The following is a 26,014-nucleotide window of genomic DNA, read 5'->3' as shown; positions in this document are numbered from 1 at the left end:
TAAGTTCAAATCATGATTTGATTCAGTAGTTCTCAACTTCTCATATATAATACTTCTTCATTCATCCAATGACGCCCAAGTTACAGCAAAAAACAAAAAAAGCTTCAAGAAGATAATACTATAATAATTTGTATGAAAATCAATCACCTTTTAAAAATATTTTATTATCCGTAGTAAATCTTGACTTTATAAATCCATATTTTTTTTCAATTCAATGTTTTTTTAACTGGCAATGAAATAAAAAAAATATTTATGCTAGAGGAAGACAGAGGGCGCTTTTATTTCTGAAAGTTGAAGTTGTCTCATCCAGTGTATGGGAAAGTTGTAAATAATTTTCACTATAATTTTAACAAAACGCTTTCCTTACAAACGTAAGATGCATTAAAAGTGATCTAATGGTTATAAAGTGACTCTTGAAAGTAATGGAAAACCATAATAGGTGTGCCTTATGAAACAAAAAACTATCATTGCGCACGATACCCCAACGCCATTTTGAGGCGAAATTTTGTATTGTAAGTGCCAAGTATTTCGCAATATTTTCGATTAGCGTCCTCGTGTAAGGGTTGTGAGTGATAAATATCAGTGACAGTGAATGTGAAAAGGGTGGCTAATAGCTGTGATACGTGATACAAGGCCGCGTCATTACTCTGGGCTCAGGTGGATGGGATGCCCTGTGATGGGTTACGACTTGCTGTCCTGGTGTTCGCATTAATTAGATTACACCGCTGACTCGGGTTAATGATTGGAGATGTGGGGGGTTATTGCGGACAGCAGCAAAGTTTGGTGCAGAGCTGACCGCGGAGGGGTGTGAGTGGTTGCGGCGTGGCTGTTATCGCTATTTCCGACTGTTGCAGATATCGGGCGCGGAGGATGGCCCGGGGCAGGAGCGCTCTATTTAACTGACGGACGCCGCCGGCTTACAGCTGGCGCTAGCAGTATGTTCACTTACACTATTTCTCTATATACTCAAACTTGACCTATCAATGGGACTTAGAATGAGGTCGATTCTTTCATTCTGAAAAGTAGTCAATCATATCATTATTTGATACCAGTATGTTAAAAGTTTCATGCACATATAGCCAGGCATAATCATTGATAGGTTAATAACTTCTTCTATGATTATAATACACTGCCTATTGCAGTAATTGCAAATGTCACTATATTTTTCAAGTAATAGTGTTAGATGCCTAATAATCTTTCTACTCATTTCTTTAGCAGATTTTTAATTGTAAGGCTTCCATAATAGCAAGTAGAGCTTAAGCCCATTAGATACTACAAAGACTGGAACTAATGAATCCTTTCAGTAATAGTCATAGATGATGCCAATTAAAAGCAGGAAAACATTGGTTATTGTTTGAGAGCACATGATGTCTGATCAGGTATTATGATCAATTACAGAATATAATTATCATGCATCACAAGGTCACTGGCAAATGTGCTGTGGTATTGTTTGTGAACAATGCTAACATTGCCAATGTATTTTGAAGTTTTCAACCTTTTTACTTGATAAAAAGTCCTATGTAAATATAGCAAATAATTCCATAAAGCACAAATAGTGTATTCCACTACCGGGCACACTGTCCCTCCCTCATTATCAATAGGAATAGTACCTAGCAGTATACTACCACTTATATCCTTTCACTGAATAATGTCATATCCCTATTTTTTTTTATATTTTTTTATTTATAAAAATATGTTAAGTTTCTTTCACCATATAAATATGAAGTTTACAGGGAAAAAATGTAAAGTAATAAATGTTTCTTTCTTTCTTTTAAAAATATGGGATTTCCTTAACAACAATTGTCAAATGATGGGCACCAATTTAAAATTACTGCAAAAAATGAAATAAATCATCATTAATATGTTTGTCTGTTAATCTGAAGACTAAAGGACTAAAGACTAAGACTAAAGGAAAATAAAATATTTGTAAAATAAGTAGTTGTTGTTGCTGAATATTCCCACTGGATTAACTACATTTATTTTTTTATGTCAAGAAAATGTTTTATTCTAAACATCAATATTGTGCAAACAAAAGTCAATTTATGAATATTTCATTATAAGACATCCAATGTCCATGTGTTATTTGTAATGGTAGGACAAGTACTAAATAGAAAACAAGAAAATGATGTGGATCTCTTTACTGACTGGAATATAAAGATACATTTAGACTTGTCAAGAGCAATATACTAACAGAGATAGAAATGTGAGGATCACTGACATGATAAAAAGTTTCATTGCCTCTTACATTATATCTACAGTGAGATAGAAAGTGAGACTATAAGTTGTAATTCTTGTTTCAGACAAGAATGCCGCGCCCCGGCAGTCTGAAGGACCCGGACATAGCTGAATTGTTCAACAAACATGATCCTGAGAAGATCTTTGAGGACCTCCGCGAGATCGGTCATGGGTCCTTCGGGGCGGTGTACTATGCACGCTGCAATCTCACCAAAGAGATTGTGGCAATCAAGAAGATGTCCTATCTGGGGAAGCAGAGTGAGGAGAAGTGGCAGGACATTTTGAAAGAGATCAAGTAAGTTACTTGATACCATGATATGATATAGGGAATCACATATAATACTATATGTATTTTTTAATATCAATATCACTACACTATAGAGATGAGGCTTAAGAAATAGATTAAGAAATTCTGATTACTAAATAAGGACAGATCTGAAGGTAACAAAAACGTTTTCTTTTTTTCATTTAACTTATGAATTTTGATAATGAAAAATGTAATAATAAGTGTGATATTTTGTTACGTTTTTCTAGTACGTCACAAGTTGCTTTTTCGTACACATTCCACAGTAATTTTGTGTTTTGATGTTTAGTAAAAAGTAACTGATTTGACTAGTTGGAAACTACCCTATTATATTGGAATACTTTATGTTTTCTGATTGGTCTATCTGAAACTTGGAATCAGGCAATATGTATTGTAATTGCAATTTTCTGTGCAGGTTTTTGAAACAGCTGGAGCACCCAAATACCATAGAATACAAGGGGTGCTACAAGCGGGAGCACACAGCATGGCTGGTTATGGAGTACTGTGTTGGTTCTGCATCTGACATCATTGAGGTAACTTCATTATTCTATATCCTTGTAATTTTTGTTAGTTTTTCATATCGTCACTGGAAAGGCAAAATTACGTAAGCGCCAAAATAGGTATTTTGGGTTTTTTATATATTCGGAATCAGCGTTTCATTCTGCGTCGATCTGTCTGGGTAGCATTGCGATACGAGCACTTTTTTGGCGCTTACGTAAATTTAAAAATAGTTGACTTTTTTCAATTCCAGTTTCTTAAACAACAAGATTTTGGTGTTTTTTTCGTGACTGGTGTATAAGTAATATTGTGTTCCTATATAATAACTACATATTAACTTTAAGTAAATTTGGCATTCTATAGTTTGAAAAGTATCATTTTATTAGTAATTTTGGACTACTGAAAATAAAAAATAGACTATGTATAAGTCATTTTTATTTACAGCTTTTAAAATAAGTAAGGCGTATAAGAAAAAATGTCTTAGCATGTTTATGCAGTGAATGGCGAATAAGTAATTTTGACTTACAGTATTTAGAATAAGTAAGGCGTGTACGTAAATTTGCCTTCGCATTTTTATGCTGTTATTAAGCAAGTTTGTGGGCTAGCAGTAAGTTTCCCAGGAAGTTATTTTTTAACAATAGATCTAAAAGTAAAACTATTTTAGAATTGATTTTATAATTTATTAGCGACCTGCCCGGCTTCGCTCGGGTGCAATGCTGAGGAAAAATGAAATTATTTACGACATCACATTAAAATCCTCAAAAATAACAGTATTTCTACACTATTTATTGGATGTTATTATACATACCTATAAACTTTCCTCTTGAATCACTCTATCTATTAAAGAAAATTGCATCAAAATCCGTTGCGCAATTTTAAAGATTTAAGCGTACATAGGGATATAGGGACAGAAAAAGCGATTTTGTTATACTTTTTAAGTTCTGTCGTTTGCATATTTAGCGCCAATTTTGAATTGAGAACTCAAAATTCAAATTTGTTGGAATTTCGAATATCAAAACAATGAAAAAAAAAATGAATCTTACAAAGAAAAATTTTCTATAACTTTCGAAGAGGCCTACCGCGACTTCAGTGTTTCAAAGAGTTAAAATCTCTATTCCACGATGAAGTGCCATGTCTGCGGACCATCGAACGCTGGTATTTAGAATTCGAGCGCCTTCACTGAAGATAATATCGTTGCTGTGAGACAACTAATCCTCAAAAATCGTCATGACTGTGACATACCGAGAATAGAGGCGTTATTAGGCATTTCAGGGACAACCATTTAAACGATATTGCATGAGGCTCTTGGTGTGAGAAAACTAGTTTGCCGTTGCATCCCGCATTTTCTGACGATCATAAGGTAGCCCGCGTCAGATGGTGTAAGAAAACTCTTCAGAGGTTCAACCGAGGAGAGTCAAATCACGTGCACGACATCATCAGTGGTGACGAATCTTGGATTTATGCTATTATCATGATTCCAAACAACAATCCACAGTTTGGGTCTTCCAAAACGAGTCAAAGCCGACTAAAGATGTTCGCTCTCGAAGCACTTCAAAGAAAAAGGTGGCTAAATCGGTCATGTTGCGACAATTGCACTTGAAGATCGTAGGACGGTTAATGCGGATTGGTATACCACAATTTGTTTACCACAAGTCATCGCCGAACTTCGAAAATCTAACCCAAAGCGACGCATGATGATGCCCAGGGGTGCAGGATGCTGCACCATGACAACGCAAGCTCACACACCGCTCGTCAAACGATTATTTGAAGCAGGAAAACGTAGAAATTCTTGACCATCCTCCATACAGTCCTGACCTAAGCTCCAATGATTTCTTTACATTTCCTTAAATTAAAAAAGAAACTCTTCGCGGTCAAAGATTCCAGTGCGGTGAAGAAGCGGCCAACGCTTTCAAGTCAGCCATTTTGAACACCTCTACTTTGGAGTGGAATAAATGTTAAATAATACCTGGTTCGAGCGAATGGAAAAGTGTTTTAAACTTCGTGGTAAATACTTTGAAAAACAATAAGGGGAATTATTGAGGAATTAGAAATTATTGAGGAATTAGAAATTATTGAGGAATTAAAAAGACTTGACCCTTCCAGAGACTTGACTCGACTTAGAGCCACGTATGCTTGTCCTAATTCAAACAATTTTGAGCCCAAATATACTACTGCATGGTCGACTGTGCTGCTCTGCATATGTTATGTTATGTTAGTGGGCTCTGTTTTCCGCATTTAGACTCTAAGGTGGCCCATTATGCGTGTAACTGTTGACTACGTAAGCCAACTTATCTCCTTCCAGAAGCTCAGAAGCCTCCTGGGGATTTCACAGGCTTCGCGGAGCGACCCCATTCCTGCATGATAAGCATGATATCCTTCGACTGTCTGCATGTGGGCAGCTGTGCCCATCTGTCGTTGTGTAGTTGCTGGGTATGGTCCCGTACCCACGAGCGTAACTGACTGAAAGGTATCGGCAGGATTGGTTCGGGTCCATATACCCTGGTGTCTGATCCTCTCCTTGCCAGTTCGTCGGCGGTATCATTGCCCAGCGATCCACTGTGCTGCCCTGCATATTATGGACGGTGGATGCCACTGACAAAATTAAGGGCAACATCCTTCTTTCAGTCATTTTGTAATATCGTCCATCTTGGATTTGAAATTTTGACATAATGACAATATTCTACTAGTGTAGTCCTATCATTTGATACCCATATTGAGGGGGTTGTGGAAAAATATGTACCTAGTCCGCTATTTTGGAACAAATTTTGACATAATCACAGTATTCTACTTGTGTAGCTATTTCATTTGATACCCATATTGAGGGGGTTTGGAAAAATATGTAATCCCCATTTTGTATCGGCTGCCATCTTAGTTTTACAATGTTATTGATTTTATTTTATTGTATTGACATCGGAATTAAAGGTGCGTACCAAATTTCAGATCAATCTGACAACAGGAAGGTACTTAAATTGCAATTTCTAATTTTGATACAAATATATACCGTACGGGTTTAGCTAAATAAAACCGTTTAACCCTTTCACGGATAGAGACCATGGGTCATTGGTGGTTCATAATAGGTAGTATGACACCTTGGAATCGGAACGTCCGTATACGTTCTGTCTTTGAAAGTGTTAAAAAGAAACTTTTACAAACAGATAACGGGTTGTACGCTATTATTTATATTTTATGAAACTTTATTTCTGGCACTTCAGTATTTTAATAGCTATTTTTATAAATCAATTGAAGTAATAAGTAATTTAAGGAGGTATTAAGAATAATTATTTGTCTCTTACGTCTTTTTACCCATGTAAGATATTACAAGAACTTACTTTAAAGAATCTTTGGTGAACTGACATAATCAATCGATCACTTTTTAGGCAATTTTCACATAATGAAAGCAGATGTGTAAAAGTCGTTACAGTAACTTTTACTCCGCTAACATTACAGTATTATTATATTTAAAGAAATATTGTCGTTCTCGTATGCATTGTCGTAAGAGCTGTAAGTAATTTTGCTTCCAAATAATATTTTAACCAGATGGCGGTTAAGTAAATTTGCTTTACTGTAAACTGAAGTCATTTTTACGTAAGCGCCACTATATCCTAAAATAGCAATCCAACTGTTATAATATGTATTGCTGGACATAGAAAATTAAAAAACAATGTAACCTTACTTTGACATCATCTAAATTGGATAATTGGGTAAAAAGTTATGATAAAAAAACGAAAAAATGAAACTTTAAACGGCTTTTTCTCGAAATGGCCTTTTGGCGCTTACGTAATTTTGCCTTTCCAGTGACGATATTATGTATAGAATTTTATAAAAAAGATAAATTACCTGTGCAACTTCCAAAATAGAATGGTTATTAATTTAAGCTAGCCAATAACAGGAAATGAAACAGCTGTTATATAATTTATAATCATATTTGCAATTGGATCTAACACCACAAATTAGCCAAGATTGATTATGACTAGAATTCAGTGATTAATTGGCGCTAGGCCGATATTCACAACATGCAGTGTCCGTTTAACAATGACTAATTTGCGCCTAATTTGAAAAATTCAAATTCACACAAAAATATGAAGTCATACTTATCTTTGATTTCTTTTTTTTTTTTTTTTTTCTTGGTTTAAACTACAATCAGTCCTCTAGACTATAAGCAGTTTCGTTAAGTGGATAGATGACGTGTCAGGAGCCACAACCAATGTCACAGCCTCCCACTTTATACGACATGGCTTCTCTTCAGTCGTTTCACCACATTTGCGAGGTCTATAAGCTCTGATGCGAGGGGATTCGGATGATCGGCTAACCGCTCTAGATGTTTCTTTTGTCCCGCGCGAACCTAATGCAAATGACGACTATTTTTGAGTCATCTGGTTGTATTGTAACGTCGTAATATTATGTTATTGCTCGTATTTACCTAATCAGTGAAAAGTGGATCAGTTCTTCCTTATCTATGTCCAGCATACTCGAACTATCACTAAAGATTTGGGGTGCGTTTGATATAATGTCTCTATCGTTTACGAATTCCGGTGAATAACCTCCGCCTGTTTTACATTCTGATGGCTTGTTATATGATAATTGATACAGCTTTGACCAAATTCGTTTTCACTGTTTAGCCGTGAATGGCGGCACAGATATATGACACCGATAGATTCGTCTTAATATTATTTAACGCAAATTTTATTCTGAATAGAAATGCGAATTATTTTTTTATAAATTATATGACAGGTAAATCTTAGTCGAGTAATCTTAATACATTTACGAAGCCAAATCTTTCTTTGAGGATGTATCTGTCTAATTAGTATGGAAATGTAATACAAAAATTGCATACGGTGTCAAGTGACGGGCTCCCATCACCTCTCTCATGTTAATACACTCGCGCCGTGCCGTGACACGCGTACGGTGCAAATGAATATCAAATATGTATTATCACACCACTACTGAGTAGGTTTCTTTATTTACTTCCTGTTTTCGGATTACATTATTTTACAACATATAGTTTTCAATCTCATTTCACTATAGGTAACGGCTTTTGTGGTCCAGTGGTTGAGCGTTGGACTCACGATCCGGAGTTCCGGGGTTCGAATCCCGGTGGGGACATATCACAAAAAAACACTTTGTGATCCCTAGTTTGGTTAGGTCATTACAGGCTGATCACGTCTCACCTCGGGAGGCACGCTAAGCCGTTGGTTCCGGTTACCACTTACTGATGTAAGTGAGTAGTCGTTACATGAGCCACCTTATGGGAGTCAACACCTTCACACCAGCAGTATCCAGCATGCCATCAGCACCAATACTCAGGAGATCATCATCAGCTTTTAATCATCGGGGCAACAACATGTCCACAAGCAGCTAGCTGCACACATTTTCTGGACTTGCCATTCCATGCGTCAGGACATAGGAGCGTCATGATTCATCACCAGGTGCTCTAGATGCCTGCACCATACTTCATTCAAACAGCAGCATAGCATACGAGTACACTGCCATACCACGCTGTCCAGCAACGCACTCCACCCGATGGGTCGCCTTCTCGCCTCACGCCAATCACCAGCTCCATATCTCGACTCATCGCGGATAAGGACCAACTCCACATCCCGACTCATCGTAGCCAGAAGCACATCCTTACTGTGCGTAGCTCTTCCTGTTTCAATAGGACTCAATGGGAGTATAGCAACACAACATCCCTGTAGTGGCACTTGAGTCATGAGATGAATTGACCTCCGGCCAGAGGAGGTAGTGATGTGACTAACCAAATAGTCTACACAGAAACACACTCGTAGATAGTGCTTATCGGCACTTGAAACGCGCTAAAGTTCTTACAGCGCGATGCATATGGGTATGCCTAATACATCTTCCAACGTAACACCGTCGGATTGTCTATCTCCAGTCACACACACCAACTCGTGTCTAACGAGGTAATTTTATTGTTCAAACCGTAGAAATGTATATATAGTATTTGTGCGCGACATAATTTGCAGCGCAGTTTACACTATAAGGAAATCAATTATAAAAGTCGGATTAACTTAATTCAGGCGATTAGCTAACTAAAGTAGAATCAATAATAATTGTAATATTTAGCTTAACAAAATCTTTGATAATTCATTACGTTCGTATATGACGAATAAAAATATATAAAAAATAAAAATTTTTTTTGTTACTGTATTGTCAACAAGTGTCTGCAATGAACAATACCATGTTACAATTTAAAAAAATAAGACTACTCCGCTTGTTTACTCTCTAAACCTTGTGCAAATCCCCAGTGTAGGTACCAATTCAAGATAAATTAATTACTATTATGGTCTAATAATAGCCATAAATGAATCGTTTGTAGTTTGGGAGAAGCAGGGAAATGAAAGTTGAAAACAGCTTTATTTAATTATTTTTTTAGTATAGTATTTAATATGCCACTTTTCAAGTGTAGGGAAGATATCAAAGCGTAACATATATTTCATCTCCCCAGAGTACTTTCCATGTTTTTTACACTTTGTCTCAGTCATTCATATCTACCTGAAATGTTAATGCGTACAGTAGTAGTCCCGATCATTAAGAACAAAACGGGGGACCCTTCTGATTTGGCTAACTATAGACCAATATCGCTGGCTTCTGTTGTCGCCAAAGTGCTGGATGGTCTGCTTGATAGACATCTGGATAAGCATATTTCTCTTAATGATGCGCAGTTTGGGTTTCGCTCAGGCCTTTCTACAGAGAATGCTATCTTTTGTCTCAAGCAGACTGTACAGTACTATACAGCCAGAAAAACCCCCGTGGTTGCTTGTTTTCTAGATCTCTCTAAAGCCTTCGATCTAGTATCGTATGACGTGTTATGGGCAAAGTTAATGGGAGACACCACTGTCCCATATGAGGTAACAGGTCTGTTAAAATATTGGTACAGCAACCAGAGTAACACAGTTAGGTGGGGAGGAGCTTGCTCAGAGGAGTACGGGTTGGAATGCGGGGTGAGACAGGGAGGGTTAACGTCCCCCCGTCTTTTTAACCTGTATATCAATAAGCTGATCGATGAGCTCAGCGGCACCGGCATTGGCTGTCATGTGGACGGAGTCTGCGTCAATAATATAAGCTACGCTGATGATATGGTGCTGTTGAGTCCATCGATAGGGGCTCTCAGGAGGCTGCTGGCCATTTGCCAGTCGTATGTAGAAGCGCATGGCCTAATGTACAACGCAAAAAAGAGCGAGTTTTTAATATTTAAGGCGGGGTTAAAAACATACACGCAGGTACCACAAGTCATGCTCAGAGATACCGCGTTGTCCAAGGTCACGAGCTTCAAATATTTGGGACACTGGGTTCGAGAGGACCTCAGTGATTGTACGGATATAGAAAGAGAACGCAGGTCGCTGGCTGTCCGATGTAATATGCTTGCCCGCAGATTTGCACGGTGTACGGAAGAGGTTAAGGTAACGCTCTTCAGAGCATATTGCCAGTCCTTTTACACGTGCAGTCTGTGGGTGGATTACACGCGTCGGGCATACAGCGATCTGCGCGTCCAGTATAATAACGCTTTCAGGATATTGTTGAGGTTGCCGCGATATTGCAGCGCCTCTGGTATGTTCGCTGAGGCCCACACAGATGGTTTTGCGGCGATCATGCGGAAACGTTGTGCGTCGCTTCTCACGCGGACTCGAGCCAGCCCCAGCGGTATCCTGAAGACGTTATGTGATAGGTGGGACTCCCCCTTTCTAAAAAGGTGGATGGAGCTTCACACCCTATAATTTGTATTCATGATCGCCCGAATAATGTCCTACTAACACTAGTTTATAAGTCGTTTGTATACTAACATTCTATGGACTTTGTCCGAAATAAACGATTTTATTATTTATTATTATTATTATATATTTTTGTGGAATTTTAGCCGGCTAATTTAGGAGCAGTAGTGATTCAAAAATAGTCATTTCAGGTATATAGGGGCCTTAATGTCATACTGTAGTGCGATTAAAATTATATCGTAATTTTATGTGAAATAAAAAATATTTTTATCCTTAAATATTTGTTAGGTTAGGTTAAAAAATAATAATTTAGTCTCAGAAGCGCCTCAACAAGCTGGTGAAGATTTCTATACAACCATTCTTTTTCACACCGCCTGAACCTCCATAACAGATTTTTGCTAGTATCTAGTTCAAACGCATGATAGATTTTAAGTTTTTAGGTTGTTAATACCTCTAGTAAAGGGTGACTGAGCCTCCCATTGTTCACCACCAGGTCCACAAGCGTCCACTGCGCGAGGAGGAGATAGCAGCGATATGCGAGGGCGTGGTCTGTGGGCTATCGTACCTGCACAGCCTCGGGCGCATTCATCGCGACATCAAGGCCGGGAACATCCTGCTGACTGAGAACGGGACCGTCAAACTGGCGGACTTCGGCAGCGCCAGCATCAAGTGTCCCGCCAACAGCTTCGTCGGCACGCCCTACTGGATGGCGCCCGAGGTCATACTCGCCATGGACGAGGGCCAGTATGACGGCAAGGTTAGTGTGCAGTTGGAATCTAGTCATTATCAAATACGCTAATTATGAAGACTTAATGTAGTGAAAATAATTACATTTAAAGTGTCCATTCAATTCCAATATAAGTGTGAAAAGGAGTCTAATGGTCTTCTTAAATATTCTGCAGTTACATAACACAAATAGCCTATATTCATCCCACTGCTGGGCACAGGCCTCCAGTATCAACCGGAGGAGGTATGGAGCATACTCAACTAATAAGATAATGTATGAAGTTTTAGCATATAACCTGTTCGAGTGGCGATCTTCTGTAAAGGGGGTTGGATAGCAAGCTGATTAGTTGTTTTTTCTACAAGTATTTGTGTTACAGGTGGACGTGTGGTCGCTGGGCATCACGTGTATCGAGCTGGCGGAGCGCAAGCCGCCATACTTCAACATGAACGCCATGTCCGCGCTCTACCACATCGCGCAGAATGACTCGCCGACACTACAAGTAAATATACTTTTTGTATCAATTATTTATAATATAGAACTGAAAACTCCATGATGTTGGTGGTTTGAACGTCACACTGGCGTATTTTCTACATATTATCATCTCTTCTGACTTTCATAGTGTCTCTCCTTTGTCCTTACAACAGTCATTTATCAAAACTTTTCTTATGTAAAGTAGATGACTTTACCAACCCCGCTCTGACGATGTTCAGTTAGTCTCGACGCCTCCATTGGCGTCTGAGACTTAGAAATATTTAGAGGGAAACCACTGCCCTATTTGTACCTAAAAAGTAGCGTGGAGAATGCTACACCGACAAGAGCCGACCGAGTGGCCCTTAAATTAGTGATGAGTCTTTATTTAAACGTCTATACATTCAGTAAACTACTAAGACTTCGTAATATAATGAATTAGAAGCATTACATAAACTTGTCCTCATCCAGGCGCCAGAATGGACAGACACATTTAGATACTTCGTGGAAGCGTGTCTGCAAAAGAACCCATCGGACCGGCCGTCGTCGACCAAGCTGCTGTCTCACCCGTTCATCACGCGGCCGCGATCGCCCAACGTGCTGGTGGACTTGATACAACGCACCAAGGCCGCCGTCCGGGACCTGGATAACCTCAACTACAGGAAGATGAAGAAGATACTGATGGTCGACGGCGATAATGAAAGCGCAATCGGTATGTATTCTAGAAACCGAGAGTTTATTATGCCATACATACATAGACCCAATTCAATTTCCCACCGGGGTAAGCAGACTATGAAATTCCATTTACTTAGGTCCTGACATACATCATCTCTACATCTCTTGCTTCATCCACATTCATCAATCGTTCCATACGTATTTTGTTAAATTGTTTTCGTTTTAGAGCCTGTTTCACTTGCTGATAAATTCTTTGACTTGACCTTCTCCAACATAAGTTCTCATCCTCATAGGGTACCTATGCTATTACGCAACTTATTAGCATGTATTCAAAATTGTGTATAATAATGATGATGATCTCCGCCGGATTTCAACCATAGCGACCACTTCGACTCCTAGTCGTCACGACGCTGATGCGCCCGAAGATGGTTCGTGTAGCCTATCTTCGTTGAGTATAATTCATAAACTATGTTACCCCAGGTGATAGTGAGGAGACAGCCGAGGAGAGATCAGGCGGCGACAGCTCCAAGTCCAACTCGGCGACGTCGGAGCACAGCGCGGCCGGCGCCTCCAGCCAGAGCTCCTCCTCCGGCAGTCTGCGGCGGCGGCCGAGAGTGGTGCGTTCTGTTAATCTATGGTGTTTCTTTTAGAAGACAAACGGACACGTGTCACTCCTGTAATTCCTATGTCACAAATCGCCAAATACGACCAACAGCCACGCTTACCGTACAGTGACAGGTTACCAGTTTGTCGGTCCTATTGTCCATCATGTTGAAAGTCATAGGCGAATGATCGCTCCCAAAATCTGTTCAAACTTCGTTGTTCGAATAAAATTAAGCAACACTAGGCTCGAGCCGAGCTCTTCTAAGATAAAAGAGATACAAAATACTAAAAGAATCGATACGGTTTCCGGAAACACTGGTAGGCAACCATTTTTTTTTATTTGCAATATAAACTTGGAACATTATTGAGGTCATTGTGGTCCTGTGGTTCGGGTTACTTCTCAGACTTGCACCAGTGAGTTGTTTATCTTAAGTTGGATGTCGATCCAGCTGCACTGTAAAAGTCGTATTATAGACGGCGATACGGCTCATTACCTATCACGTTGGTCTAACAGAAAGCTCGGTGAGGTGAGGGTACTCAGTTCATCTTGCGATGGATGTACCTATGGGATATAGTCGTGAGCTTATGTTATATTATTGTGTATTGTTCCAGATGAATGCGAACCACCACGGCCAGCCGGCGCCGGCGCCGCAGTACGCGCATCTCAACCACCAGCACTCGCCGCACCAGCCGCGGTACGTACTATTTATTTATGGTGAAGGCAGCTAACATCAATTCTGATTGTGTAAATAGAAAATTATGCAGTCGTAGCATAAGGCCCTAATATTTGCTCTAGTCTCTGTAAATAAACCAAGTAATTTGTACTGTCTCATATATCGCAATGTAATACATGTGCAACATTGCACGGCTTCAGTATAAAAAGACACAACTTCCGTAATTCCAATCTCTAAAAGACAATTTGCCTGTAAAAGATAGAAATATTCAAACATAAGCAGAGTTGATGTCAATAATTCGGGTTTATCTCAAACTCACGAATAAATAAACCCAACATATACAGGGTGTTAGGGGGATAATTCAGACCATGGTTCTGAGTTGATATGGACGGAAAATTCCACTTGATATCAACTCAGAATCATGGTCTAAATCATCCCTCAAAATTTTCGTTACGATGTTACTAACACCCTGTATAGAACTTGCAATGTTTATAAGAAAGAGAAGCATCTAATCAAGAGAGAAATCATTCTATATTAGATTTGGAATATTGGGTTTACTTGATAAATGACATGTAATTTAAACTTGTCTAATTAATTGGTTATCTGAATCTCTTGGACTGGAATTAAATCCTTTGTTAGATGTTATCAGGTAGGGGGGATATATCAGCATGTAAATATTGAAACTGAGCTTCTGTGGTAGATAGAATGTTATGCTTGTCAATGCTGTAGATATCAGTAGATAAACGTTGTGAAATAACTATCACGTTATGCATGTTCTTCGTTTTTGTTCCCGAAGTATTATATATGTCGAAAGTGTATTTGTATTCAAGTGTTTGTATCAGATGATACCATTTCTATGGCATTTACTACCTTTGTGTTTCACTTTGTGTCACCATTGGTAGGTACATGATAAAGTAGTCACCATATAAATGGTTCTCTCTGCTATAAACTCTAGGGTGTTTCGTTTAAAAGGAATTGGGTACGCTAATGTAATGCTACATACATACATAAACTCCGTAATGGGATGGGCAGATAAATAATCAAAGACGATTTACGGCCACTTTTGATCCGAAGCCCTAAGATGGATAGACATAAAAAAAACATTAAAGATATTTTGATTTTATACCTACTATATTTTGTCATTTACGACTCAAAAAAGATTACGAAATTAAAAGAACACGACGACTTCGACCCTTATAACGTCACAGGATAAAAGTTTATTTTGATCTTTAAATCTGTTAAATCAGGCCAAACAGTCCAAAAAGAAAAAAATACGTTTCATGATTGTCAAATCGTCAATAAATAGCATATTCATTTAATTCATTTCATCGTAATTAACTCGAGTCAACACCGTACTTTGTTTATTTCACAGTTTTGCATTTGCACGCTTGAAATCATAGACAATACATTATGTACATAGATGAAAATCTATAAAAATATTTGAAAAATCAAATCAAAGCTTCGATAAGGAGTTTTTAGATCTGTGTTGTAAATACTTATGTCGTATACATTAAGTTATGTAGATAGCATAAATTCGTTCCCTCAAATTGAGATGTTATGGCTGTTCAAATAAAGTGCAATATCGATTCTACAGTGTCGTTACGCGCCGTAGTGTGTGACAAGCTTTTTTACAGAGATTGGTTGTCTGTTTGTTATGCACAAAATAATCTAAATGCTCATAAAATAAAAATTTTATTAGCATACCCAATCATCGCTTTTGGAAACTGAATCTTTATTTATTGAAAAATAATGAAAATGATGTGTAAACGAAACATAATATACCTATGTTTCATTTAAATACTTTTGGTATCATAAAATCAAAAATAACTTCCTAACAACGAAACACCCTACAACATTGCATCCATTATGTATAGTATAATGTATTATAATGTGTACTAGCCACACATCACAACCATATACACAGATGTAGTCGCTTTGCACGCACTAGCGGTAGTCGCACGTTACTTTCAGACGCAAGTGGCTTTACTCATGTTGCTGTTTCGTACGTAGAGAGAGCGAGAGCCCTCTGCCGGCGGTGAACGACGACTACGTGAACAGAGACGCGGTGCGTGACTTCGCCAACCGAGATTCATTATGTGATGACTTCGGAGACGACTACGCGAACCGCGAGGCTATACGCGAGGCACAGCGAGAGCGCGAGCGGCAGGCCAGTGAGTACCGCGAGTATGTGAACGCACCGCCCGCCTGGCATCACGAGACCGGCGACGATAACAGGAACACGCAGCGGCGACAGCTCAGCAACAGGGATCGGGAATGTATGTATACTGTTTCTCTACTATATTTTTCAAGTTAAAGAAAAAGTAATGCGTTATATAAAATGTTGATAAATTAATGTTGTAATACAAAGCCAAGTAAACTTCGTATTTAAAATTACGTGTAATTACAGCTTGCACTAAAAGACGGCACAAATATCTCTAAATAAATCAGATAAATAATGTCAAATTGTTGTGCTCGCTCCTACTGTGCCTCCTGTTGTGACGTTCCTGTTATATGTATATTGGTGTCGCAGGCCTCAGCAACAGCGTGTCCGCGGCGATGTCGCTGGCGGTGTCGGAGCACGGCGCCAACAATTTCGCCACCATCCGCACCACCAGCATCGTCACCAAGCAGCAGAAGGAACACAACCAGGTACTTATATCTAACACCGTACAACTGCTTCACAATTCTGCCAAGACCACACACAGTCCCATTGTAAAAGATAAGACATTAGGCAGTGCAATGCAATAAAAACTATGTAATTGACCACTCGACCGTGATAAAACACGCTAGCCGCTGAGTAAAATAGTGCTCGGTATCACCCATCTGACACCGATTGAGCGCACCCGACATTATATAACTTAATTGATTTTGTATGTGACACTAAGAGTGACATTTTCCGGCCAGGAGATGCACGAGCAGATGTCGGGCTACAAGCGCATGCGGCGCGAGCACCAGGCCGCGCTGTTGAAGCTAGAAGAGCGCTGCAAGGCCGACGTGGACGCGCACAAGGCGCAGCTCGACCGCGAGTACGACGCGCTGCTGCAACAGTTGTCGCGCGACTTGGAGCGGCTGCAGGTAATAACTTTAGTATTACTTACTACGAGCACACGTCGGAAGCTCCACTAATATATCTAACGCTTTCATAATGTAAATATAACAACTGGTCAAGTTCTGGAAATTTCACGAGTAAACCATGATCATGAGTGACTTCTAAACTTGGAGTCGAGCTTACTATCGACCGAAACTATTATACCATTGACATCCTCTGTCGACGACAAACTTATAACCAAACAACATATTTCCAGACGAAGCACGCCCAAGAGTTGGAGCGCAAACAGAAGCAGAACGCGTCAGCGGAGAAGAAGCTGATAAAGGACATCACGGCGCGGCAGGAGCAGGAGCGCAAGGCGTTCGACACGCAGCGCAAGCGCGAGTACAAGGCCAACAAGGAACGCTGGAAAAAGGAGCTCAGCATGGACGACGCCACGCCTAAACGACAACGGGACGCCACGCTGCAGTCAGTATACTTGATATATATGTGCTCTTGTTATGTGGGTTGTACTTAAGGTCAGGGTTGGAGGCTTATCTCATCTTTCAGAGTCATTTGGCCAAAACCTCTTACTTACCGTGTTAAAAACCACGTTCTTACTTGAGTAATTAGTAGCTGAAACCGAAGTCTCCGAAGTATGAATTACCTCGTCGTTCAGCCCATCAAATAATTCAGCATAGCAATTTCAAACATGGGACAGCGTCTTACAAAATGCTTTTTGTCACTCACTGGTATTAGAACTCCGTACCTCCAATCGCGAGCCAAATGCTCTTAACTGCTAGACCACGGCGACCGTCTACCCGTTCTCTAATAAGATGTGTCAATTTGTCAAAAATAAATAAAACCATGGACCACTTTTATTGCAGGTCTCAGAAAGACAACCTGAAGCAGGCCGAGGCGGCGGAGGAGGCGCGGCTGGTGCGCTCGCAGCGCGAGTACTTGGAGCTGGAGCTGCGGCGCTTCCGGCGCCGCCGCATGCTGGCCGCGCACCACAAGGAGCAGGAACTGCTCAGAGAGGTACCTCCACACACATCCACCTGGCTGATACAATACTCAGATGCGTAATGTACGAGGTATTTTGGGAAAATTCCCAATTAAAAAAATCTGGTAGATTGCCCAAATACAGTCAAACTTGCCGCTGAGATAGGTTAGGATTGTATTATCTTCATTGTCTAGTCGTTATCCCGTTATTCTCCGTGTACGTAATTTCTAGACAGCAACAGTGTCTATAGGTTATCTAACGCAGCGACACGGTTGTCTGACCTTATAAAGTTTGCGGAAGTATCAAGCTTTAACCACCCCAATTTGCAGTAGTTTCTAGACACCCGGAACTCGGCAACATAACATTGTATGCTAGCTATGTTTCCGTGTGTCATCTCCAGAAGAGCGGCATCATAGACTGAAATACAAGTATTTCCTTACTTAGCTGTGGTACCTACTCAATTATATTTATGTCAAATTTACTACTATATGCTTACTTTAAGAAAGACATTCTACCGACATTAAATATTTTTGTCAATAAATATTATTATTATTACCCGGTAATCTGAAGATTACTGACACTTGTAAATAAAAAAAGCATGTGTTTTGTGTTATAGGAGCTGAACAAGCGACAACAACAACTGGAGCAGGCGCACGCCATGTTGCTGCGGCACCATGAGAAGACGCAGGAGCTCGAGTACCGCCAGCAGAAGGGCGTGCACGCGCTACGGTGATACTTCTCATCTTACTAGCCATTTTTTTCCTTTGGTTCATTGCTGGGAAAAGGCCTCCCCTTTATCTCTCCACCTTATTCGCATTCATATTATAAACGCGGAAGTAACTGTCTGTCACCTTGACACGGTGTATCAAATTGGATGAAAATTGGTAACTCGGAAACGGGCATAAGATGCTTTTCAGTCAGGGACTTATGAATAGATACCTATCACGATAACCCAAGCCACGCGGCCTTATAAGGATAATTATGTTTCATCAATCGATATGTTCAATATCAATATCGATCTGCATTGTCCAGACCAAGTAGCATTGGCCACGTGCGCTCGCTACAGTAAGAGTTAATAACGAGTGTACGGCGCTTGCAGGGAGGAGCAGCTGGCCAACCAGCACGCCACGGAGCTGGCCAACCAGCGCGAGTACATGCAGCGCGCCGAGCACGAGCTGCGCAAGAAGCACGCGCTGCAGCTCAAACAACAACCCAAGAGCCTCAAGGTACACACTCATTCTAGACTGCGAGGAAGACACTTTTATCCCGTACACAAAAACATACACCTACCCCGAAGGATTAGGCAGAGGTCTTTAGTATACCCCCTACTCGCCAGCTTTGTTTAAGTCCCATGTAATAGGGAGCGAACCCATCGTCAGTAACTGGGCACAAATCCTGGAAATCACGTGATATCAATTATCTAGTATCCGAGCATAAATCCCGTAGTATAGTTGTGATGAATTATATATCAAGGGGGTCACCAGGTCGCAGACAACTTATCTCCGGAGAGAATTAGATAAAATTTGCAGTGGCCACCCATGACCCAATCTGTCGTCCAGAAGGGGGGGGATGACCCACATTACGCAGACACCTCTGGATTCGCCCATGTACCAGCTGTATAGACTCGTCGCAGATGCATTTTCTAATATAACAATCCTAATAAGTGTAACTTTGTGTTCCAGCAAAAAGAGATGCAAATACGCAAGCAGTTCCGGGAAACGTGCAAGATCCAGACACGCCAGTACAAGGCGCTCAAAGCGCAGATACTGCAGATGACCGCTAAGGTAACTCAACTACAATATGTAATATGATATTTGACTATTAGGTACGGAATTTGAACTAAATTCTTAAGGGAGCCCTTCCTATTTGTAACACTGCATTTTTGTAATGGACAATTTCCTATACTGCAAGGTAGCAGCCGGCGATAAATGTGTACATACAATTATACAAACTTATGCTCATAATCTATGTAACGGGGTTTGAGATAGTCATTTTAAAATGCATACGATAAACCGTAAGATGAAGTTTGCAAATGTTGTAAACTGGCATTTTCGCAATAAGTTCCCTACAATACTTTCCAAGTAGTAATACTTACTTACATTCATAATGATTTCAGGAGCAACAGAAGGAGGTGATAAAGACGCTGAAGGATGAGAAGCGACGCAAGCTGGTGCTGCTCGGCGAGCAGTACGACCAGAGCATCAGCGAGATGCTGCAGAAGCAGACCGTGCGGCTCGACGAGAGCCAAATGGTGAGATATATACGACTGACCCCCATCCATACATTCAGCTTTCAATCATAGAATAAGGAAAAAAACCACGTATAGAACGGCAACTCTCCGCTTCCTACCAATGTTTGAGTTAGGTTTACCTCACCCCCCTCGGTCTTACGTCACACACACACAGATGCGCGTGTACGATAACGTCATTGTGTAGTGTCTGGTAAAAAACGACTTCAGTGTCGGCCTCCGGGATAGTGAATATTGCGAGTTTGTAACAGGACGCTCGTCTTGCTCCAGCGCTACCCTTCAATATCCCAGTTGATGGTTCATATGCGGCAATGGGACTGCGAGTGTGGGCGTGAACTATCCTCATTTATAAGTTTATCCTGTAAATGTGAATTTATGTGCAATAAAGTGTATTATTATTATTAATCCGCATAATATAATCATTCGCTGCCGTCGACAACAAAGTGGGGGGGGGGATAACGCGAGGAACAACGACAGCGCCTAGTTTATATAGACGATGATTCTCTTACTCTTTCTAAACTTGTCAACATCCAAAGAAAACTATTTTAATCTAAGGAATTAATATTGCTACAGTATATACAGCTGGGCACAGGCCTCTCCCCAATCAACCGGAGCGGGCATGGAGCATACTCCACCACGCTGCTCCACTGTGGGTTCGTGGAAGTATTGCTACAGTATATGATACATAAAGATAAACATTATGTATACAATTTGCAGATGGAGTGCCAGCAGCTGAAGATGCAGCTGGAGCACGAACTGGACATGCTGACGGCGTACCAGAGCAAGAGCAAGATGCAGGCGGAGGCGCAGCGCAACCGCGAGCGTCGCGAGCTCGAGGACCGCGTCGCCGTGCGTCGCGCGCTGCTCGAACAGAAGGTGGGTATACCACCACCACACCAACTGCTCCATATGACACGTGTCTTATGGAGACCCGCTACATCCATCAGCTACAAACATACATACTACAGGACAAAACTCCACGGTATTTCCAACTGATTTTACATTTAACCTCGTAAAGGCGAGATTTCCAGACACAATAGTTAAACAATTGGGTTTGGATTAAAAGAACATTCAGTCTTACGACTTAAAAGTCATGCATAGACAGATGAACAACTTACGCACATACTTGTAATCTGCAGCGAAATTTATTATCATATTTCTAAGAAATCTCAGAGTACAAGGCCCTCTAACCGTGGTGTGGTGTCGCAGATGGAGTCGGAGTGCGCGCAGTTCGTGGCGGAGCGCGCCGAGCGCACGCGCATGCTGCACGAGCGGCACGAGCGGGAGCTGCAGCACTTCGACAACGAGAGTGCCAGGCTCGGGTTCAGGTACGGTACACCTATACTGTCATCTTGTATTACTTACTCCCTGCTCACACTGTACTAGCACTAGATATGGACAAGTACCCCGTAAAAATAAATTCACCATAGACAATATTTACCCGTTGAATATTTTACCGGGTCAAGAATCCATGTCTTTGCGTACGCACGTAGCGTCGGCAATTACGTGTTGTGCTGATGAAGGAATACGAAGCGAAAATCCTGACGATCGTGGATGCGAAACTTAGGTGAAGTAAATTTGTTATGAGTAAGTTCGCCTACTAAACCACAAGGATTTGATATGAACCAACAACTGATGAAATCGAAAATGTCCTCTGTCCCTGTCATGAATGTTGTTGTTGCAGCGCGATGGCGATCGCGGAGGGCAGCCGAGAGGGCTACGGCTCGGAGGAGCAGTCCCTGTCCGGCTCGCTGCTGTCGCTCGCGCACTCCAACTCCTCGGCCAGCTTCCCCGCCGGCTCGCTCTAACACACACACTCACACACACCATACATACACACACACGCCACACCGCTGTACCCAGGCCGCGCTGTTGCCAGACACCTTTGCTCTGGTGAACGGTGTAAGATAAAACGCTCTCTTCTTTTATTTACATCGAGTGATCGAGGTCTCTCTATTTTTGTATATTGAACATTTCTACTTTTGTCCTTGAGGGTTTATGCTCATGAGACGTAGTATGTTTCACATTTTAGGTAATTCGTTTTTACTGAAAGTCAATTTAAAAAGTATTAAATGGGTGTTTTTGAAACGTACGTTCACTGTATTGGTAGTGAGCTATTTTATCTTATCCTGTGTTGCCTTTAGGCTGGAGCCATAAGTAATTGTTGTAGAGGCTTGAGTGAAATTGTTCAGCAGCGTGTAGGAATAGGGAGGGATAGTGTCGCGAATCGGAATGATGGCCACTGAGTACGCTTCGCTGTGATAGTTAGACAATTGCTACGTTACGAGTATTCAATCTAGAAGCGATCGCTTTGAATTGCTTTTGAAAATTATTGATACATTTTGGAATGTTGAAGACTCAGCTAGCACGTAATTGGTAATAACTAGTTGTAGGGTACGCCTGGCAACAGCGGCCTGCCTCCGCGCCCCATCGTCATCGTACTGAGACTGTGAGCCCTCCCGCATCTTGTACTACTGTACACACGAATTTTATGTAAACATTAGACTGGCTACTAGCCAACTTTATAATTGTTTTATTACGTGGAGTGTAGTTTAAAATATTTATTAAATTATACAATATCTATTATAATATTTAAGTGATAACAATCACGCTTAATTTACAAAATGAAAACTACACCCCATAGTTATTTACGTTGTCTTCCAAGTGAGAATGCGCAGTATCGGTAGCCCAGCCAGCGGCTCGGGAGGGCATTTCCTAATCTACACTATTAAGTTTATTACACTCCATAATTAATTAAATTATATGTAGCGCAGCGGCTAGTTCCGGGACCGCCTTGTACATTGGTCACGCTCGTAGCACACAGCCCGGACACATTCAGAACGCAATGTCACTGACACTCATGATATGGAGCCTGAACGAAATCAAACTGTTCATATAGCCCGGAACATGCCACTGCAAAATAAAAAAATGATTGTATGAAATTGTTGGAGAGACTGTGCCGGTAGCATGTTATTTAAATGTGCAGTGATGTGCGAATGATACGCTTTTCTATTAGGAATTTTAACTCACAATACGACTCTGCTTCGTCTTTTTTGCTCATAAACAAAACAAATAATAATCACACAAAAATAACACTTTTGCATGCTATAAAATTATCTTAATATTTTGTTTTGACTAACGTCTTGATCTCTTAGACATAAGGATTTATATCTTCCATGATTAGATTTAAAGTTGAATCGGAATCTAAAATACTATTAGGCCGTCCATGAGTAAAGTTGCAGGTTGCCGCAGCAGAGCGGACGGAGCAGGGTCCTGTAGAGTGTAGAGCGCATGCTAAACTAAACTCTAGTACTCTGATCTACTCTTGTAACATATTATATAGCTGTAATACGTCTAGTGGTTCTAGCCAATCTTTCTCTCGTTACTCTTCACCTATTCAGGATGGAAGGCGAAACCACGAGCAGGTGAAATGATATTTTAAGGTAAACTTTGTAGTGTAACCAAGGAATGTTGATCCTCAAAGAGTACGCTTACAAGTTAGTGGCCGGCCTCGGGCGGCAGTGACGGCGACCGCAGCCCGCCCGCACCCCGCTCGCAGCTCACTATCACACACATTAGATAGTCCAAATTATAATATTCATATCATTAGTTTTTACTTTAGGGACAATTTTGAAAATAATAAATAAGTTTATTTCTTAGCGCGCCGACTGATCGTTTTGTTTATTGGCCTAGAATTGATTTTCTAAATGTATTTACAATTTTGTTACCAATGCAACAATTGTGCTTACGTTAGAAGTTTTAGATGTTAATATGTAACATGCTTTACTAAATAAATCGTAACAAAAATGCAAGTGCTGTGTATGGATATTGTATAACAAACTGCCAATTATGTTTTGTAAATATTAAAGTATATATCGCGAGCAGGAGCACACAATTTGCCTTACGAGTGGCGGCGGGCGGGGCTCGGTGTTTGTACATAAAGAACAATAATATAAAATTATATTATACATAGTTTGTTACTTTTGTAAGGTGCGAGTGCGTTATAGTGTACATTGGGAGTGCGTGCGCCCCACGCGGGGCCCACTATGTGCTATTTTCTTTATCTAGTGTCCTAATACACTATTGTATTGTCTACTAAGCTTACCAGTCATGTATGTATAGACGATTACATAAATATTTAATTTAACGCCGATTTTAGTCATAAATATCCAAATTTAGTTAATGCTATTTTTTAAAGTAATTTTTTATTTTATTAATTATTCTCTTCCTATATCACATTGCTCGTAAGCATCACACGATGTGATTCGTATTATTTTGAGTCTGTTGACAGTTATTTAGGGTTTCAAAATTCGATACAAAATAGATGTTTAAATATTTATCGAAATTAAATCGCTAATTTCAAAATTATTAGATGTGCAATGCCAGCTCTCGATATCTTATTTATAAACAGACTCGAGTTTCCTCTGTATTTAGTTGGTGGCATGTTATAGCAACTCGCTGTCGTGGACAGTTGACTGACTTATTTGTAGTATCGTTCAACGGTAGCTGGCATTGCACGTCGCTACTTCAAAAGTCGTAGCCTCCACACTTCTCCTGACCTGACCAAGTAATTGACAATAATCTCTAGACACAGCCTGACTCGACTTGTCATTTTGTCTCTGTAAATACATTAGGCCAATGTGCAATCTAGCGCTCGCGAAACTTGTTTCCATCTAAATGAATCTATACTAATATCGTTACCTTCTCAAGCCCTTTATATAAGAGAACAGCGGTGGTCTCTATCAACTAATTGCCATTGAAATTATTACTAGATTTATGTACCGATCGGCAGGTCGGGACAATATTTCTAGTCACTAGTGTTACTCTATTATATACGAAGTATGAATGTGCCTAATAAATAATTGTTATTTAAATATCATATTTGATAAACTAATGCACCTTAGCCAAGCCATGCAGTTTTCGCCATTCAAATGTTGAATCGAAATTATGATATATGAAAATATATTTTTAAGTGAACATCTAAGGCCACCGTTGAACTCCTAAAGATCTTAGAAAATATCTGGATCCGAAGCACTTAAGGAATTGAATTGTAGCTGTAACTTCGCTTGCCTGCAATTGATGGTCGGTATATAAACGTTAGGCGCGTAGTTATCGCTCGCTACATAGAGCCCTGCTTGAAATCGTGCAGGTGGAACTCTTGTGCTTTAAAAAGAAGTTAAATTGTGAGATTGTTTTCCAAGTATGCACCACAAGACTGCTGAGTATGGCTACGTTCTGTACTAACTTGTAAGAGTTCAGTGTTTTCAACAGCATCTAGTAAAATGTTTGTCTCCGATTCGAATTTGGAGTGCAGTGAAGTGACCTACCAGTATCGAATGAAAGCAAGGGAATAGTGCGTAGATGCGTCTCTTTCTTATTCCCAACCTCCCACCTCTTAGCTGTTCTAGAGTTAGAAGTTTCACCCTCAACACGTCACTACCGACAAATTATTATTACGATATAGAAGTACCAAACTCGTAGTTAGCGATCACGTATTATATGTACATTGTATTGTAACTAAATAATTTTTATATTTTACCATTGTATAGTCGTTTATCACCGATAGGTAGTTAGCAATATTTTGACAGAGGTGTGACAAGGCGCGCGCGCGCGGGGCTCGTTGCGGTTGTTGACGCGCGGGCGGCGCCGTTGTTGTTTTCTTTTTATTTTTTGTTATATATTTAAATAACACAATCGACTTGTAGTTTTAATAATTATTATCATTAATTATTATATTGTAATATAATCTTATTAATGAAAAAATCAAACTGAAAATAAATAGAAAGGAAATATTTCTGTGTTTTGTCTACTCTGTACGCTCCAC

General features: G+C 40.2%; 1 protein-coding gene across 3 annotated transcripts; it reads left to right on the top strand.

Moving 5' to 3' along the window:
• Nucleotides 1–274: 274 nt before the first annotated feature.
• Nucleotides 275–25,982, top strand: LOC126375986 (serine/threonine-protein kinase Tao). 3 transcript variants are annotated; one of them, XM_050023125.1, is made up of 21 exons: nucleotides 275–512; nucleotides 855–935; nucleotides 2,301–2,530; nucleotides 2,955–3,072; nucleotides 11,258–11,521; nucleotides 11,868–11,990; nucleotides 12,431–12,671; nucleotides 13,115–13,251; nucleotides 13,850–13,932; nucleotides 15,922–16,187; nucleotides 16,442–16,560; nucleotides 16,816–16,986; nucleotides 17,217–17,428; nucleotides 17,827–17,977; nucleotides 18,559–18,671; nucleotides 19,042–19,168; nucleotides 19,625–19,726; nucleotides 20,059–20,193; nucleotides 20,908–21,066; nucleotides 21,400–21,518; nucleotides 21,875–25,982. In XM_050023125.1, exons 3-21 carry the CDS (start codon nucleotides 2,307–2,309, stop codon nucleotides 21,996–21,998), a joined length of 2,988 nt encoding a protein of 995 aa, XP_049879082.1. In that variant the 5' UTR covers nucleotides 275–512; nucleotides 855–935; nucleotides 2,301–2,306; the 3' UTR covers nucleotides 21,999–25,982. The 3 variants fall into 3 exon arrangements, with proteins under 3 accessions (XP_049879082.1, XP_049879081.1, XP_049879079.1); XM_050023124.1 differs by having other exon boundaries at nucleotides 15,883–16,187; nucleotides 16,819–16,986; XM_050023122.1 differs by having other exon boundaries at nucleotides 15,883–16,187.
• The last annotated feature ends 32 nt before the right edge of the window (nucleotides 25,983–26,014 follow it).

The sequence above is a fragment of the Pectinophora gossypiella genome, chromosome 20 (genome assembly GCF_024362695.1).
Source record: "Pectinophora gossypiella chromosome 20, ilPecGoss1.1, whole genome shotgun sequence".
Taxonomy (NCBI): domain Eukaryota; kingdom Metazoa; phylum Arthropoda; class Insecta; order Lepidoptera; family Gelechiidae; genus Pectinophora; species Pectinophora gossypiella.
The sequence above is the reverse complement of the archived record's forward strand: the minus strand, read 5'-3'. Positions and strand labels throughout refer to the sequence as shown.

Excerpts from the sequence above, each read along its gene's own strand:
- LOC126375986 (XM_050023122.1), top strand. The coding sequence starts at position 2,307 with ATGCCGCGCCCCGGCAGTCTGAAGGACCCGGACATAGCTGAATTGTTC. Across the intron at positions 20,194-20,907 it reads GGCTCGACGAGAGCCAAATG|ATGGAGTGCCAGCAGCTGAA; the intron begins GTGAGATATATA and ends TACAATTTGCAG. Across the intron at positions 21,519-21,874 it reads AGTGCCAGGCTCGGGTTCAG|CGCGATGGCGATCGCGGAGG; the intron begins GTACGGTACACC and ends TTGTTGTTGCAG.